At 28.7% G+C, this 18833-nt stretch overlaps 1 protein-coding gene and 1 pseudogene across 1 annotated transcript; one reads left to right on the top strand and one right to left on the bottom strand.

The window, feature by feature from the left end:
• Window positions 1–676: 676 nt before the first annotated feature.
• LOC107628011 (putative calcium-binding protein CML15 pseudogene) lies at window positions 677–1537 on the top strand (annotated as a pseudogene).
• Window positions 1538–2684: 1147 nt separating this feature from the next.
• Window positions 2685–9170, bottom strand: LOC107627912 (putative phospholipid-transporting ATPase 9). Its single transcript, XM_016330749.3, has 11 exons — window positions 7760–9170; window positions 6190–7547; window positions 5996–6106; window positions 5573–5849; window positions 5399–5487; window positions 5194–5302; window positions 4637–4849; window positions 4418–4543; window positions 4201–4299; window positions 3906–4097; window positions 2685–3640 (listed from the first exon to the last, which is right to left on the bottom strand). Exons 1-11 carry the CDS (start codon window positions 8159–8161, stop codon window positions 3008–3010), a joined length of 3609 nt encoding a protein of 1202 aa, XP_016186235.1. The 5' UTR covers window positions 8162–9170; the 3' UTR covers window positions 2685–3007.
• Between the last annotated feature and the right edge of the window lie 9663 nt (window positions 9171–18833).

The raw sequence follows: 18833 nt of genomic DNA, 5'->3' as shown, positions 1-18833 counted from the left end.
AATGCGTATATATTTCCTCAAAAAAAAAAAAAAAAAATCATATACAAACGAGCTTGAAGTTATTATTAATTTAGGAGACCACTTTAATAAAGATATTAAAAATGTCTTTTTTTAAAGACGTTTATATGTGTCATGTTATTATTGAATATTTTAAATAAATTGGTTAATAATTTATTTTTTAATAAATCAGAACAAAATCAGTTTATTATAGTAATAATAATAAATTCAATTGTTTGCATTATAATTATTAGACTCAATTTGATTCCACCGAATTACACAATTTAAACTGAATATCTTTAAACTTTTTGATAAAAAGATAAATATATCCCTAATTTTTTATTTTGTAGACATTTAAATTCCTAAAAATTTAAAAATACAATTAAATCTCTAAAAAAATAGGTTTATTGTTATTGTTATAAAAAATCGATTTTATTATAATTTATTAAAAAATTTAAAATAACTAATTCATTAATACGTACAAACCTAAATATCTTTACAAAAAGACGTTTTAAGCGTCTTTATGAAAATATCCCTGTTAATTTATTATACAATTTTCATAACGCTTTAATTTGTCCTCTTCCAACTTTTTTTTTTGGTGACTATCCTCTTCCAACTTTTAACTTATAACAACACGGTTTCTTCACGAGTCTCCTTCCTTGAACCATTCCAAGTGAGATCTATCATTATCAATAATTTCATAGCACACCCCTTTACACCAAATCAAATTCTTCATAAACAAATTATTAATAAACCCTATACAAACATACATTACACCATTATTATTAATATTTTTCTTCTTCTTCTCCTTCTTCATCTTCTTCTTTACCTTTGATTATTAGATACTATATCATACACAAATATGTCACACCAAAATAGTAACAATAACGATCAAATAAAGCAACTAAATGACATATTCAATCGCTTTGACATGGACTCGGACGGCAGTCTTACTCACTTGGAGCTCGCCGCCCTGCTCAGATCCCTTGGGGTCAAGCCATCAGGCGACCAGCTCCATGCCTTGTTATCCAAGATGGATAAGAATGGCAATGGATACGTCGAGTTTGACGAACTTGTCCATGTCCTAATTCCTCGTGAGGACCACAGCCACAGTCACAGCCACAGCCACAGCAATATTTTTCTCAACCAAGAACAACTTTTGGATGTCTTTAGAGTGTTTGATCGCGACGGTAATGGATTCATTACCGCCGCAGAGCTAGCCGGATCCATGGCCAGAATGGGACAGCCGCTCACGTACCGTGAGCTAGCCGCCATGATGGCTCAAGCCGACAGCAATGGCGACGGTGTTATAAGCTTTGAAGAGTTTGTTAATATTTTGGCAAAATCTGCTTCTGATTTTCTTGGTATTAAGGTGGCGTAGATCTTAATTAATTACATCTTAGAGGTTTGATCTTCTTTCACTTTTCTTAATTTTGTTTAACTCCAAATTAATTAGTGAATTGTTATTCAGATCCGAATGTAATAATTAACTTGTGATTATATTATTTATTCCATTTCTAACTTAATTGCTGTTATTGGAATACGAATATTTTAGTTCTCGCTGTGCACCATTCATTGTTTATATATTAATTAGTTTTGCAGTCACCAAAAAAAAAAAATATTAATTAGTTTTGCATATTATTATTATTTAATTCGTTAGAAATGTTGATATATAAATGTTAGGTATAAAATATTAAGGGTGTGGTGAAGACATTGTTTATTTATGCAATATAATTTTGAATAATCTTTTTTTATTTTGTTGAATATTTTATTTAAGATTTTATAATTTTTTTATGTAAAGATATTTTTTTTTAACTATTGGATAATAGATTATAAAGAATTTAATTTTTGTATGTTATAAAAATATTACTATTCCTTTTAAATTAATACTTTTTTCTATAAATTATGCTTCTAAAATATGACTAAATAAATATTTTTATAAAAAGATATTTTTGACATTTTCGTCTAGATGTTTTTTTTTTCTTTCTATTAGATGAAGCTCATACGTAACGAATAATAAACCTGCATTTTTAAAATGAAATGATTGCGATGAATGAGTATAGTGAATGAAAAAAAGATGAAATTGAAGGGTCAAGGATTAATTAGAAGCTAAATAATTTAACTATGGATAGTGTAAGCTGTTTAGTCAATGTAGATGTTGACTTATTGATGCATACCCAAACCAAAAGTGTTTGGTGAAAGTGATAAATACATAATAATTGAGTTACATGTGCATTATGATGAGGATGATATTGAGATGACAATTTAGTAATTTGAATAAATGATCATTTATACTCATAAAAGATGAAAATACTGACATATGTATCCACACTAAATCGAAACTAAACTTGTATCTATGCAAGATGTCCTCCGTGTGATAAAAGTACCTTGTCTTTAGAGGGTTGGAGTGTCACGTAGGGTACTTTTGTTACACAAAAGACATCTTGCGTGGATACAAGTTTAGTTTTAATCTAATATGGATACATATGTCAGTATTTTCATCATTTATGGATACAAATGATTATTTATTCTTAGTAATTTACATTCATTTTAATCACACGACATGACACTTTGTAAATTTGTCAAAAAGAAAATATATTAAGTCAAATAATATCGATTGCAACCAATTAGTTCTTGAACGTCGAATTCAGAGATATTATGGATAAATAAATAAAGGGAAATCTCTATTAGCACCAAAATTAAAATAATTCATATGATGATTGAAAGAAAATGTGGAACAACTCAAGTTCAGTTCATTGAACTTCATTTTCTACAAAAGATTAGAAACCACCTTCTCCTTCTACCCTATCCTACAAAGAATTCTTGCTTCTTCTATAAACTTAGTAACTCCTTCTATCTATGAGCCCAAAAAAAAAGTGTACATAAAATTTACCCTATTTTAATTTTTACACTTCTTCCCAACATGATAACAAAATGTTGGTTTTCTATGAACAAAGAGAATCACTATACTTTTGACAAATCTATACATAAACTACAGGACTTGATAGCATTATCTACGGTTAATCGTTCTGTCTCGTGTGTCGTTAGCCATGGCGGCTAGGCGAGCAGTTGATCCGACGGTTGTTGGCCGGAGCGATCTCTGGCGAACCATGTTACAATATTCGGGATCCTTTGTCTTCCCTTCATACCTTATCCATTGGACAATTTCATGAAACATGGGAAAGAACCTCATCTGAATTGCTGAGTAGGAAAAGTATGGTATGAGTGTTGAGATCACCACAAAGAATGTGACAAGCCAATACATCGGAGACGGCGCCAGAGTCTCGGCGAATACTCTATAGGCATTCGTCGAAAAATGTGGTGGCATTGCGCCGTATGCCAGAAGGAAGATGTACCAGAATGCAATGGAACCCCAGATGAAAATATGTTGGATCATGGTGAAGTAACTTATAGCTAAAGCTATCTGCAAATTTACCACCCAAACCACACAAGTGTACATGGTTGCGCCGAGTATATCCCTCCCGGCCGTTCTTCCCTCCGCGTCGAAGGCCTGAAGCTCCATGGCTTTCGTGCAGAAGAAGAAAACTAGTATGGCGCTGATGAATCCGTTAAGCATCCATGCGAGTATTCGCCGCCAGCTAAAGAGGACGTTTTGCACTCCTTCTTGATATAACAATGGAAACTGCCATCATTAACAAGGAAACTAACAATATTAGAGAAGAAAAGCAAGCAACTATAACAAAAATCAATTCAATGCTTATAGTAATATCTTGGTTAAATCAAATCTCTTAGTAGTTTTTGTAGTTTCACTCAATTTTTTCAAGAATTTAATTTTGATACACTGTCAGCGCATCCAATCACATAACACTATGTCAGGATAAATAACTACTTTCTAAATGACAGAGTGAATGGTAATCCAAAAGAACGACTGTAAGTAGAAACCATACCTTTAGGCAGTACCGAGCGGATACATCCTGGTCGAACACCCCGAGAGCAATCACAGGAAGCGATGAAAAGAAGACATTATAGATAGATAAAAGCCAATCATTGTATGCAGGTTCTCCAGAGAATGATGCATACACCTCATATAAGAACAAAGTGAATCCGAATGTGATGTTCTTGTAGAAAAAATAGCATATCTGCCAAAACAATGAAGCAAAAGTTGACATAATTAAGTATCATATACTCTTTTAGAACCTATCTTGAGAATGTTAAGATCAAAATATATTAGCATGACAATACCATAGATGAGATCCTCCGGTAACACCAATGTCCGTGCACGAGAAGTAATCGATCCAAGTATCGGAATTGCGCAATTGCAATGTCACTAGACATTACAGCCTGGTGGATGGGAAGAATGATGAATAAGTTGTTAGAATTTTATGTCTTTTATTTATTTTGTTAGGGACTAATTTACTCAGAAAAGAAAAATGAATCCATTTGAGGAATTTTTCATTACCTGCATTCCTTCAACTCCACTAATTCCAACTCCTATGTCTGCTTCTTGAAGCATTCCAACATCATTAGCTCCATCACCAATAGCTAATGTTGTTTTCCGAGTTCCGGATTTGACCAATCTAGTAACCTTCAAGACAGTAACAATACAAAGTTATTTCCAAAATCAAACTACCTTTTTATTTTATTTTTTATTACCAATGCAGCAATAATAGGCCAATACCAGTGCCTTCTGCTTTGGTGACGAGCGACAGCAGATAACAGATGCGCAGCGAATCGCAAGCTCTAGAAACATGTGCTTCACGTTATCGTCTAGAGCATAGACAAGCGAGTTTCCGTCGATGATCAAAGCAAATGCCTGCTGAGAACTTCCTCTGTATGCTGTCAGCTGTGCAGCACCTTCAGATATCTGTTGGAGGACACTTTGCCTAGATGCCTGAAAGACGAATCCGTATAAAACTATCAGAATATAGATTTTCAGCTCTAAAGTGTCACTTAACAACATAGCCGGCTGAGCAGTCGCACTTCCAAAGTTCCACAAAAGGCCACAACATGTTCTATCTTGAAAGGTTTAATTACTCTGATATTCTCTATAATTTAGCTCAGTTTTTAATTAGGTCCCTAAAGTTCAAAAGTTTAGACTCATGTCTTTATAGTGTTTACAATGTCTTTCCACTAAGTATCTCTAGTTTAAAATTTTGTAATCAAGTCCCTATCGTATACAAAAGAAAATAAAGAAAAAGATAGAGATTCGGAAAAGGATGATGAATTTCGTTTTACCTTGATTATAGCAAGCTTGTCTCCACCCTTTTCCAGTGCTTTAATTTCTGGACTCTCCAAATGAATTATAATCTGCTTCATTCCTTGTCTTAGCAAACTACAAGAAAAACTGCAATGCAATTCTTGTTTCAGATATCTCGAAAAGCAATTATTTTCGTGAAGTCGAAGTAAAAGAACAAAAGAAGGCATAATTAGAATTAAGTACCCTATATTGATTGCAGTCTCCATTTTATCCCCAGTCAAAACCCAAATCTTGATTCCTGCTTGGGCAAGCTTGTCAATGCAATCAGGAACCTATCAAAACAACACGAGAGGCGTCATTTCGAGTCATTTTACGAATCCTCATGAGTAAAACATGTATTTTCGCATCCGAACTAACCCCGTTTTGGAGTTTGTCCTCTACAGCAGTGGCTCCAAGAAGAATTAGATTCCTCTCAATCTTGTTAGATATTTTCTGAATCTGTCTTTCCTGATCCGCACAAACTAAATTCTTAGCCTTAGAGAATTTATTATGAAACTCCTTGTATTCTTCCACATCAAGCTCGCGATAGGCTAGTATCAAGGTCCTTAGACCTGCATCGGCATAATCATGAACATGCTCCATGGTCTTATCTTGGAACTCCCTCCCATTCTTGGCTAGCCTTTCAAACATGACACTGCATGAAAACATAAAGCCAACCAATCAAAAATCATTTAGACTTGCCTTTGATAAGTGTTTTAGGACAAAAACAATTGGACAAATATCTGAATAGGTTTGTGTCTTTCAATGTGTCTACATTTCTATTCTAAGACAGTTACCAACCTATCAGCACCTTTGCATAACAGAAAAATTTTTCCTTCTTCATCCTCCACTATGACCGACATCCTCTTCCTCGAGCTATTAAATTCCAAAACATTGAGAAGCTTGTACACCCTGCAAAATGAGACTAGCTAATGTAAATATAGGTCCCTAAAGCTCAAGATACTACTCAGATAAAACAGTTAAAAGCTACTGACCTTTCAACTTTTTTGCCAGATTCAGGATCCAACTCAAATGTTGATAAACTAGTCTGAGTCCTTTTACAGAACTCAAAACCAATTTCTCTGGCTGCAATCACAAATGCTGCTTCGTCGGGCGATTCAGCCTCATACGAGACATTTCCTGTGTCTTCATCCATTTCTGGTATAGCCGTATGACAGATAGCCAACAGGCGAAAGAATCTCTGGATGACATCAGCATGAGGTTCATTAACCCAATTTCCATTCATTATCCTTTCATCAATGAAGTTAAAGCCCTTTATGGAAACTTTTCCATTCGAAGATTCGTTGATGCTGTCGGCTTCTGACCCTATAACTTGTTCATGATTTAGAGGTGAACCTTTTCTTCTACCCATAGCCTTCTCAACCTCTGTAATGCCACGGCCGTAAGCAACCCCGGCAATAGAACATTTAACAAACTCCATTGAGTTGCATGTAAGAGTTCCGGTTTTATCAGAAAGTATTGTATCAACTTGGCCAAGTTCTTCATTTAAGTTTGATGTCCGGGCATTTGCCGGCTTGTCTGCTTCCTCATAGTACATATGGATATCTTGATTGATGAAAATGCTCTGAAGAACTTTGACAATCTCGATCGACACATAAAGGGATATTGGAATAAAGAAGCCATATAACATCAGTGCTGTCAAACAGTGAAATGCAGCAGCAGCTTCCGGTCTCTTCGGATCGAAGAAAACTGTAGAATCATCAGGTCTTAGATACCATCTTTTCATTGGTCCACTTTGCAAGTCATCTTTAGTTAAGATGTAAAAGAAAATAGATCCAACAAATGCCATTAGAAACAAGATACAGAACAAGAAGTAGATTACTCTATCCATCTTCCTCTCAATTCGGCTTCTTTTCGAAGGAGGATCTGTAGAATTTTGGATAACCTTAGTATCATGACCAGTGAAGATTACAGCTCCGAAAATGTAGTCTGTATTGCGAAGTTTGGAGTCTCGAAGAAGAAGCTGCTGAGGTGAAAGGGGATACTTTTGGTCTCCAAATTCTAGGCTCCCAATGAACGAGTACAGATTAGCATTCGGATCTTCACACTTGACCGTGGCTCTAAACTTTTGGAAGCTGAGATCGCCGTGTAAGGAACAAGTTATCTCTAAGCCTTGTTTCAACTTCAAATTTGTCTCGCCATCCAAATTCGTTGTCTCAACATAGCATACTGCATCCTCATAACTCGACGAAAGCAATAGGAGGTCTGCAGGGAAGAACTCATCCTTCTCTACCTTCACTACATTCCCCACTCTAAGATTCTTCCACTCGGTATATTCGAAATTTCCATCACCTTTATGCACTTTCACTCTTCTATTGTTCACCTCAATATCCTGCAAAAGCAATTTGCCAGAGAATTTATATAACATACTCACTTGTGCTGCAAGGCATAGTGCAAAATGGTTCAAAACATTAACCTTATAAAACGAAATTCGCAACAGATAACAGTTTCATCAAATACTATCTTAAAGATTCTTAATTTGTAACAAACTTTGTCACTAAATACACTCTTATTCCTATTTGTGCAACATAGAGTTTAAGTTACCTGCTTTTTCCGGCGCCAGTCTTCGATGCCTTCCTTCACCATAGTCGCCCCTACGACGATAATCAACGGAAAGATAGCGCTGGCAGCGTTATAAGGCGCAAGTCTGGTGAATGCCAAGATGCCAGTAACCAAGAAATAGAAGTTAGCCACTCTCCTAAACTGCTCGAAGAGCGATTTAGGGAGGAATGTAGCAGGGGTGTACTTTGTAGACCTAACAGAGTTATCTGCATAGTTCCTAACAACCTCGGATTCTAAATCATTCAACTCATTGCACAACACTACTCTTGAATAACCCCTTCCCCCAATCTGAGAATAAAATTCATCTTCAAAAGATGATGCTCTACAGCATGTGAATGAGTATAGCTTGCTCAAATGCAACTTCCTTTTCCTACCACTCCTCATTCTCTAACAAAAACAGAACCTTTTTCGGATTCGACTATCCGAAATCAAGATTCAAGATGCAGGGGAAAATACCCTCTTAAGATAAAACCAATTCCAACTCCAAGTTTCATTAAAAATGGCAACTTTCCCTAACACCAAATCACAAATTAGCCTCAGTAACAAGAATTCCTAATGAAAAATCTAAACTTTTGAGGCTGAAAATCATAACCTTTCAATGGCATCAATGAACCAAAGACTGTTCAAAGAGGAACAACTTACCCAAAATCCCACACAACCCAAAACCCCATAACCCATTAACACATATATCAAGCAAAAATAGAATAAAATAACAACTATTATATAAAGGTAGCATCAGCAACCAGCAAGAGATACTAAACCCCAGAAAAGGTTCCCACAGAAAAGAGCTCAAAGACCAAGTAATTTGATAAGGCAGTGGAGTAACAAAGCAAAAAACAATGATGGGATAAAAAATAAAAAATAAAAATTTAAACTTTTATGAGTAAGAGACAGCAAGAGGGATAATAAGGTTATGGTTTAGTTGGTCAAAGAAGATTATTATGATATCAAAGTTTGAGACTTTGAGACAAAACAAAACGATATACACAATGAATTGCAGCAGAACAAGGCCTGCAATGTTGTAATCTCCAAAAACAAACACACCCCAGAACAATAGAACTAGAAAATATTGAGAAAATAGAACATTCTAGAAAGCACAGTGGAACAACCAAAGAAGCTTCTTTTTACAACAATCAGATCTCACATTTCAATTTTTTGGTTTCAAAGAGTGAAGAATTCAGAGGATACAAAGTTCAGTGGCAGGAAGAAAGAGAGTATGAAAATGGTGGAAAGAGAGAATATGGGATATGAAAATGGAAGCTTAGAAATTTTGCCAGGAAGCTCAAAGAGTAAGAAATGGGGAAGCTTTAGTCAATGGCGATGACTCAAGTCTCTCTCTCTCTCTATTTTCTCGTTATCCAATAAACACCAAACATTAACAACACTAATCAACAGAAGAAAAATAAGAACAAATTTTCAATAATAATAATAATAATAATGTGGTCTAATCAGAATTCAGAACTACTGTAAACTAAACAGTAAAAACAGGTCAGAAAATTACACAAATTGAGAAAAATAAAAAATAAAAAATAAAAACAGTTTTTTTTTTTTGTTTTATTGGGTTGTTCTTATTCTTGTTCTTAGCCATAGATGATAGAAGGTTTATTATATTATATTATATATTATATATTATATTTGCATAATAAAAAAGAGAGCCTAGAGAAATTATCATGGTTGATTATAATTATAATATTATTAGAGAAATATTTACGAGCATAACAATATATATATACTAAAAAAGGTAATGATTAATTATATTCAATTATAACAATTAACTTAAAAGCATTATTAAAAAAATAAATATTTTAAAAACAAAAAATATAATTTATGTTATATTCTTTTGGTTTAAAATAAGTGTGACTTTAAAAAATATATAGGATTTCAAGTCTTTGTCTATTTGTTTTTCTTAAAACAAATTCATGCATAACTTATTAATTTTAAGAATAAAAAATAATTAATAAAAATAATTTTATACATTCACATTTAAATTATTTACCTAAATTTATTTCTAATAATTACTGTAATATAAGATTTCACACCCCATTTAATTGTAAACAAATGATACATCACCTCACCATGATGATAAATTGATCATTGTATTCTTATTATTATTATTATTATTATTATTAAGAGAATGTAAGAGAAGTTTAAGGTTTGGAGAAAGAGTGGATTGAGTCAGAAAAGAGTGAGTGTTAGATGCGCCGTCATGGCAGGGAAATGGCAAATTGCATTGCAAATGCCAAATGCTGTTTCCTGACAAAGTCAAAACCTGAAGTCTACAGTTTTCTACTTTCTCTTTTGCCTTCATTTTTTCCCCACCCAAGTACCTAGTATCTAGTACCTAGTTATTTGCTAACTTGTTCTAACGTGCAAAATGATATAAATTATGGACATTTCGATAAGTTGTCGTGTGTTCGTGTGTCGGACATATTTTAAACACAATATTTGTTTAATATATGTGTTTGATGTGTTCAACTGTGTCGTAATAAAAAGTAAAAAAAATTTTTCCGAACACGCTTGGACACACCTAAATACTATCACGTGCCAGTATGTCCAGTCTTATTCTTAACATATATTCGTGAAATAAATTTAGATATAGTATATATTATTATTTATTAAAATAAAAAATATTTTAAATACTTGATATAATTAAAATAAAATGTTAAAAATAATTAAAAAATTAATGTATATTTTAATATCAATAAAATATCAAAATATCATTACGATTTATCTAAAAAATACTTTATATTTTATATATATACGTGTTTTCGTGTCTTATAAGATTTTAAAATTCGCGTATCGGCGTGTCCCGTATCGTGTCGTGTTGTGTCCCGTATCCGTATCAATATCCGTCCATCATAGGTAGGGGTGTTCAAATCCAAACCGATCCAAATTAAACCGCTCATCCAATCCAATCCAAACCAAAAACCGATTAAAATCGCACTAATTCGGATTTGATTGGATTCTATTTTTTGCAAACCACTGGATTGGATCGGATTTCAGATCTACTTTTCATAACCGATCCAATCCAATCCAAACCGCACAATGTGCTATAATATTATTATTTTATTATTATATTTACAATTATATTTATAACACGTTCAATTTGTTATACATTTTTTTATTATTCATGTATTATTATTATTTAATAAATATTTTATGTTTAAAATATTATTTATTTATTTATTTTAACTAACCTATGATTTTATTTCTATTGTTATGTTATCGTTGGCTTTTTAAGATATGTTAAACTTGTTATGTCATTGTTGATTATTTAAAATTTGATATTAAGACTTGTTATATATATTTAATTTTTTTATTTAAAAAACCGCAAATCCAAACCGATCCAAACCGCTTGTAATCGGATCGGATTTTCAATAAAAAGTTCATCCAATCCAAACCGCACCGCACATAAATTAAGCGTTTGGATCGGATGACTTTTTTCCTTAAAACCGAACCAAATCAAACCGCACCGTGAACACCCCTAATCATAGGTGCTTGTGTTTTTTAGTTTTTACCTCTTCCTCTCTTTTCCGTTTTTCATTTTTATAAAGAAAAAAAAATATTTTATTTAAATGTATATTTGTTAAATATTAATACATTTCAAAAAAATAATAAAATATATTTTATAAAATAATATACTATTAAATGTAACATTGAAATTTTACTTTTAATAATTTTATAAAAAATAATTAACCTAATTAATAGGTTATTTTTTTTTTATTTTAAATTATCAATTTAAACTGATAATACTAAGGAGATAAAAAAAATCAAAATTTGTCTTTATTTAATATTTATTAATTATTACAACAATTAATGAATATTAAATAAGATAAATTCTTATTATTTTTTGTTAATTTTTTTGTTGTTAAATATTTTTTGTAATTTAAAATATAATAAATGAAAATTTAAAATTTATTTAATTAACAAAGGTGTAACATATCTTACTTAATAAAAAAACATTAAAGGATGAACGTTTTAGTTCTTAACTTCTTATACATTGTTAAAAATGTAGAATTAATTTCTAATAAATGATGAAAGAGAGAACGGAGAAACAAAAAGGCTTTTAATTTGCCCCGGTTTAACCACCATAAGAAAAAAAGAAATGGAGAAAAATGTGTGGAAGAAAATAAGAGTGGATTTAGTGATTCTAGGAGTAGTTGATTTCATTGTTTTAACTTTAAAACTTCATGCATCAATTTGCACTTTTTCAAAAGTACTATTTTGTGAGGTGTTTCATCTAATTAAAATTTAAATAAGTCCTTATAATTAGTTTTAAGATACATTATTAAATTAAATTTTAAATTATAGCTAGGGAGACAAAAATATTTTTCTCCATATATCATTTTCTTAGTCTTGACATTTTAAGATAATTGATAAAACGCTACATTAATTAATAATTGAGACAAACTAATAATAAGGTTTACATAAACCTTAAATATTACAATATTAGACTTATAGAATAATAATTGTGATAATTCTTTTGATTAAGATGTGACATAATGTCCATTATCATAATTTTACCCTTCAACCACTCATTAATAAAGCTCTTCCGAAATTTCAGAATTATTTGCCGCTCTTACAATAAAAGTTAAAGTATAAAAAGATTTAATTGGTTTGAATGGTTATACTTATAAGCATACACTTTTTAATAGTAGATATTATTTTAGTATTAGTATTTTATTAATAATTAATATGTATTATTTTTATTTTATTAGTTAAAAATAATTTAAATACATAATTAATTAATAATAACTATATTTTTATACAAATATCAAGAGTATTTAATTTATGAATATTGAATAATTTTATTGATTAACATAATATTGTTCTCTTTTTCTTTTTTTTTTTTTTTTTTTTTTTTTTTTTTTGGTTTTGTGTGTCTTACAAGTAATTTTGGTCTTTTATGGCACTAATTGAAAGTTGCTCCACCAAAGGGAAAGATCCATATATGGAGTAAGAATCTGTTTATATAAATGCAGTCATAGAAGCACTTAAAATTATCTTAAGAGAGTGGTAAAGCCAACTTTTTTCCCAATATTTTTGTTATCTAAAGATTTTTTTTTTTTTTTTTTGGTTTCTTCCAGTAGAAGAAAAAAAAAACTTTTAATTAATTATGAAATTGAATAATATATAGAAAAATGTTAAATGAAACTTTGATCTAAATTATCACTATATGTAGATATATGGGATTTTAAGAATTATATTAAATTATTTCGAGTTGAAATTGTCTAAATAAAACACATGACAAATCACTTCAATTATTGTTTTCTTTTATTTCTTTGTTGAAAGTTGGAATAGAAAACAATAAAACATAGATTGCTAACGTTAAGTTGACGGTATAGTAAGATTAAATGGAAAATTAATAGGGTAAAGCATAATTTTTTGTCTCTGGAGTTTGATAAAAGTTTTAAAAATATTTTTATGTTTTATTTTGTTTTAATTTTGTTTCAAAAGTTTTCGATTTGCATCAAATATATTCCTGACGTCTAATTTTTCAAAAAATTTAATACCAATTCAACAATAATTTCATAAGAACAACCCTCAATACAAGCAAATCAAGCATAATTGTTATGCATTATTGTTAGATTGGTCTTAAATTTTTTAAAAATTTAGCCGTCGAGAGTATATTTAATGCAAATAAAAAATTTCTGGGACAAAATTGAAATAAAATAAAATTTAGGAGTATTTTTAAAATTTTTGCCAAATTTTAAGAACGAACAAAAAGTATATTTTATCTAAATTAATTTTATATATATTTGAAAATAGGTTAAATTACTAAATTGGTCTCCTACATTTTAGTCTAATCCTATTTTAGTTCCTAAAATTTAAAGTGTCATATTTAAATCTAAAAAGATTTTATTAGCTTCAATATAGTCCTACCGGAAAATCTATATTAAATAATTAACGAAACTTAATTTTCAAATATGGAAAATTTATATAACCAAACTTTTCAGTTGCCGAGGAGAGTTTCCTGCGAAAAGTAAGTTCTCGACAATATTCTTTTTGTGCTTGAACCAAAGCCAGTGGCTCGCGATATTGTATCCGACTATCCGCTGTTAATTATGTGTCTCTCAAATTTGTATCTCTTCTTTAGGGAGACATTAAAGTTTGGACATTTGGTGAAACCGTAACATTAATTATTTAACATTATTTCACGTATGGCATGACTACATTAAAGCTAAATGAAATGTTTTATATTTAGATAAGACATTTTAAATTTTAAAGACCAAAACAAAATTATGTCCAAACATAATAGACCAATTTAATACTTTATCTCTAAAAATAAATCAAATTTGATTTTTTTAAATGTTTAAATTTAAAAGATTGATGAATGCGCTTTTGAAGTTTTGAGTACTTCCTTCTTTAATTTTACCACTTTTTTTTTATTTTTTCGATACTTCAAAAGCATAACTGCCACTCTATTCTCCAAAAAGACCTTCCTTTACCACTTTATAAAAAGTTTTGGTTAATATATTTTTATTGTTTATAGGCTATCCCAAAATTTATATAGTGATTAAAATGAGTAACTAAATTTTTTTTATAATTATTTTATAAAATAATTCCATTCAAAGTATAGACAATTTAAAATTTATTTACTGTAGTTTTACTATATATTATAAAGTCCATTAAAATCGCCAACAAATTATAACTCAAATAATATAGTCTTCCTATATTCATTTAAAAATTACGAATTTAAGTCTCACTCCTAATTTAAAAAAAAAAAATCCACTAAGACTATTAATAATTAAAATCACGATACATATGTGACAAATAAATGCGACTTCATTCTTTAGTATATATATTATAAAGAGTCAAGTTTGATAAGAAATATAAATGAAACGTGTGAAACACTTACCTTAAGTTAATAATATTTTACTATTACAATTTTAACATTATTTCCCCCAAAATTTTGCAACATAATACCATTTCATGAATTACATTCACACAATTTAATTTATAACTATCTTTTGTTGAATTTTAGTTTAAACTTTACAAATTATATATTTTTGCTTTAAACAATATTTTAATAGTTTACCCTTTCTTGTGTTATGTTGACTTTAGAGATTTGTAACGTGAGTCTTTTTTTTTTTTTTTCAAAGTTAAGAGTGAAATTCGAATTCGTAATTTTTAAGTGAATATAAAGAAATTAGGTCATTTAAGTTATAAATAGTTAGTATTATTTTTTCTATTTTTATTTACTCTACAATAGTGGAATTAATTGATTATTATTTTAAGTATGGAGTCAACCAAATTTACTATTGATGAAACTTGGATGATTATCAATGGAAATGCTAAGCTGGAAATTAATTAAAGTGACTAACCTATATGGTGAAAGTTGTGAAAAGTAAGGTTAATTATTATTTTTTTTGATTCTTTTGTTTTTATGCTATTGCTTGTTATTATGTATCTTCGCTTAAGTAAATATTGAAAGTTTAAATCTCGTTTTATACATACAATAATTTATTTATATTATTAGTGACAAACTTTTAAATACAGTTCAAATCTGCGATAAATTAATTTTTTATCTCGGGAACTAAGAAATACCATAAAAAAAACTAAAATATATATATAAAAAATTGTGATAATTAATATGCATTAAGAAACATGTTACTAAACGGTTAATTTTTTTTTATATTGTTTAAATATATGTGTAATATATTGTTATTGGAAAATTAGGTGTTTTTTTATATGGTATTTTATTTAAATCGAACGGTCCGATTTGTTTGATGAAAAAAATAAATTACAAATCGGAAGGTCCGATTTGCTTGAAAAAAAATTAAACTCCAAATCAGAGGGTTCGATTTGTATTTTTTATTTTTTTTATTTGTTAAAATAAAAATCGAACGGTCTGATTTTAACATTAAAAATTTTTTTATTTTCAAAATCACAAATCAGAGGCACCGATTTGTATCATCCCATAGCCAAATAAAACACCTCTCTCTTCACACTATATTGTCATACACGTTTCTCTCACTCACAGGAAAAATCAAAAGCTCTTACTAAACATGTTACTCAATAATATTTATTTATTGAACAAGAAAACAGAGAAAAGAAGAAACCCTAATAATTATGTTTATGTTTCCCTATCAAATCACTGTTGAGGAATAGTTTTCTTAGCTTTTAGACTTAAAAGTGTAAGTGCTTCACATGAAAGTAAGAAAACACACTCCAATTTGTTTGAGAAGTTCTAAAAAAGTTACTACATTATTTTGCACTATTAATAATAGATATTAGTATTTTTCCTATAATAAAATTCACTTTTATTTGATAATATCATTAACATACATGTAATAATTTTACTTTTCACAAATTTTGATTTATTCCTTTCTTTTATTAGCTTTCTTAATATGTTTCATGACAAAGCAAAAAGAAAAAATAAATTAGAAAAAGCAATAAAATGTAAAATATGAGTCAAATTTGAATCAATTACGTCAATTATTTCCAATAATGACAATATTAAGAAAGAGTTAAAAAATAAAAAGAAAAAAAAACAGCAGAAAAACGCCACCTTCCACGTCATTGCATAGTTGAATATATAATTTGTCGGTAGTTTCATACTTTCATTTCAAATTAATGAAGTCACCAACTCCATCACGCAAATGAACATAGAAAGATTGATTACTTCAACCATTAATTAAATTATTAAGAAAATGTTACGATATAATAATTTATCTAGAATCTAGCTAATCCATTTGGTTTCTTAATTTTATAATGTAAATTAATTAAGCTAGTATCTATAACAAATTTCATCGTTGTGTCTCGCTAAAAACAAGTGACGTGCCACATATTGTTTGATATAAGTTGTGACCTATAAAGCACGGATATTTTATTGAGTTGTCGTGTTCGCGTATCAGATATATTTCATACACGATATTCATTGATATTCGTTGGATATGTGTGTCTGAATATGTCCAACCGTATTTTAATAAAAAGTAAAAGAATTTTTTTTGGATATGTTTAGACACACCTAAATACCATCATGTATCAGTGTGTTCAGTCTTATTCTTAACGTATATTCTTGAAATAAATTTAGATATAGTATATATTATTATTTATTAAAATAAAAAATATTTTAAATATTTGATATAATTAAAACAAGACACTAAAAATAATTAAAAAAATTAATTTATATTTTAATATTAATAAAATATCAAAATATCATTACAATTTATCTAAAAAATACTTTATATTTTATATGTATACGTATCTCCGTATCTTATAAAATTTTTTCGCATGTTAACGTGTTCCGTATCGTGTCGTGTCGTATGTCTGTGTGTATCATAGGTTGTGACACATGGTGCTTAACGATTTAGATCAAAATACATGTAAAAATTATTAAAGAACTAATTTGATTCATAATTATAAAAATTAGAAATTAAATTAATTAACGGATAAAATTTAAAAAATTAAAGTGATGATTGTTATCTCGAATCCATTGTTATCATTTATTTCATTCACGTGGATACGGTGGCCATCGTTCAATTTTTAAGATTTGTCTTTATTATGCATCTTTTAATTTTTCTTAGTTATTATTTTCTTATGGCATTTGTTCAACTCTTCATGTTATGATTGGACAACAAATTAAAACACTTAAAATAATTATTTGGTAGCTTAAACTATGGTATGATAATGTAAATACATACATAACTTCATGGAAATAATACAGTTTAATAAATTAATAATTAAATTAAATCCTTTGTCTTCTCTTAATTTGACGATTATATATATTATATATACGAGCAAAAAATTTTGTCTCACTATTGATGATTGGAGATTTCTAGCTATATTTAATTTAATTAATTTCAATTATATATAATTGGCTTATTAAGTCAACCCAATTAACAATAGCAATATACCTTAATTATTTTATAATTATATTTAATTATAATTATTGGTGATGGAAGATTGTTTATTTTATTAAATAATGGAAGACTCATGATCTGATAGATGTGAACATTTTATATATATTATATATATATATATATATATAGTAACGTGCTAAAAGTTTATTAAAACACTTTTAATTTCTTTCCAATTACAAATACGGTAAGATTAGAAGGACAAAAAATTAAATAAAATTTATCTTATAATTAATAAATATTAAATAAATTAAATTATAATTATTTTTAGTTAATTTTTTTTTAATTATTAAATATTTCTGTTATAAATATTAAATTTATAATAAAAATTTACATACAGTTATTTTTATGTAAAATTATAAATTAAAAAATTATTAAATAATTTAAAATATTTAATTAAATTATTATTTAATAATTTTCAATTATTAACTTCATATTACGAAAACTACAGATAATACTCACCTAACACACAAAAGACCTAATATTATTGGATTGAATGAGTTCTCATATCATATTTAAATTAAAATTAAATGAATTTAATTTAATTTTAAAAGTTAGTTCATAAAATGAGAAATATCACATACTTATAGATTCTGTAAAATTTTTATTTTTAAAAAATATGAAACTTGTGGTAGTAGTAATATGATTGAACATGCAATAGTTAAATAATTAGTGCAGTAGTGACTCCAAATTATTCACTACTTACTATAAATTAATTATTAAATCTAAAAGATAATAGCTGGTGTAACCATGAAATGGAAACAAACTAAACTAATCCATATATACAAGAATAAATCCTCTCTTCCTAACCAAACCACTACAACTATATAAATTTTATAGTGTCTAAATTTTACCTAATTTTTTATAATAAATTTTAAATATTTAAAATTTATTAATTTTTATGCTTTTAAAATAAAGATTAATTATTTTATTTTTTGACAATTAATACCAAATTTTTAAGCACTATCACTACAAGAAAATAGAGTTATTTTAACACTTTATTTTTTAACACCATAATTAAATGTCAAAATTAATATATATTTTTGACAAATATCGTAAATGTCAACTTTTCTATGTTTTCTTGATGAATAATTTGACTGTAGAGAATTATTCCTCAATTTTGATACTCATTTGTTTTTAATTTACTCCACTATTTTTCTTCTTCTTTGGGCTCTGTTAATTTTGACATCACA

This window comes from Arachis ipaensis, chromosome B1, assembly GCF_059453495.1.
Source record: "Arachis ipaensis isolate K30076 ecotype BB chromosome B1, ASM5945349v1, whole genome shotgun sequence".
In the NCBI taxonomy this organism is placed as follows: domain Eukaryota; kingdom Viridiplantae; phylum Streptophyta; class Magnoliopsida; order Fabales; family Fabaceae; genus Arachis; species Arachis ipaensis.
The sequence above is the reverse complement of the archived record's forward strand: the minus strand, read 5'-3'. Positions and strand labels throughout refer to the sequence as shown.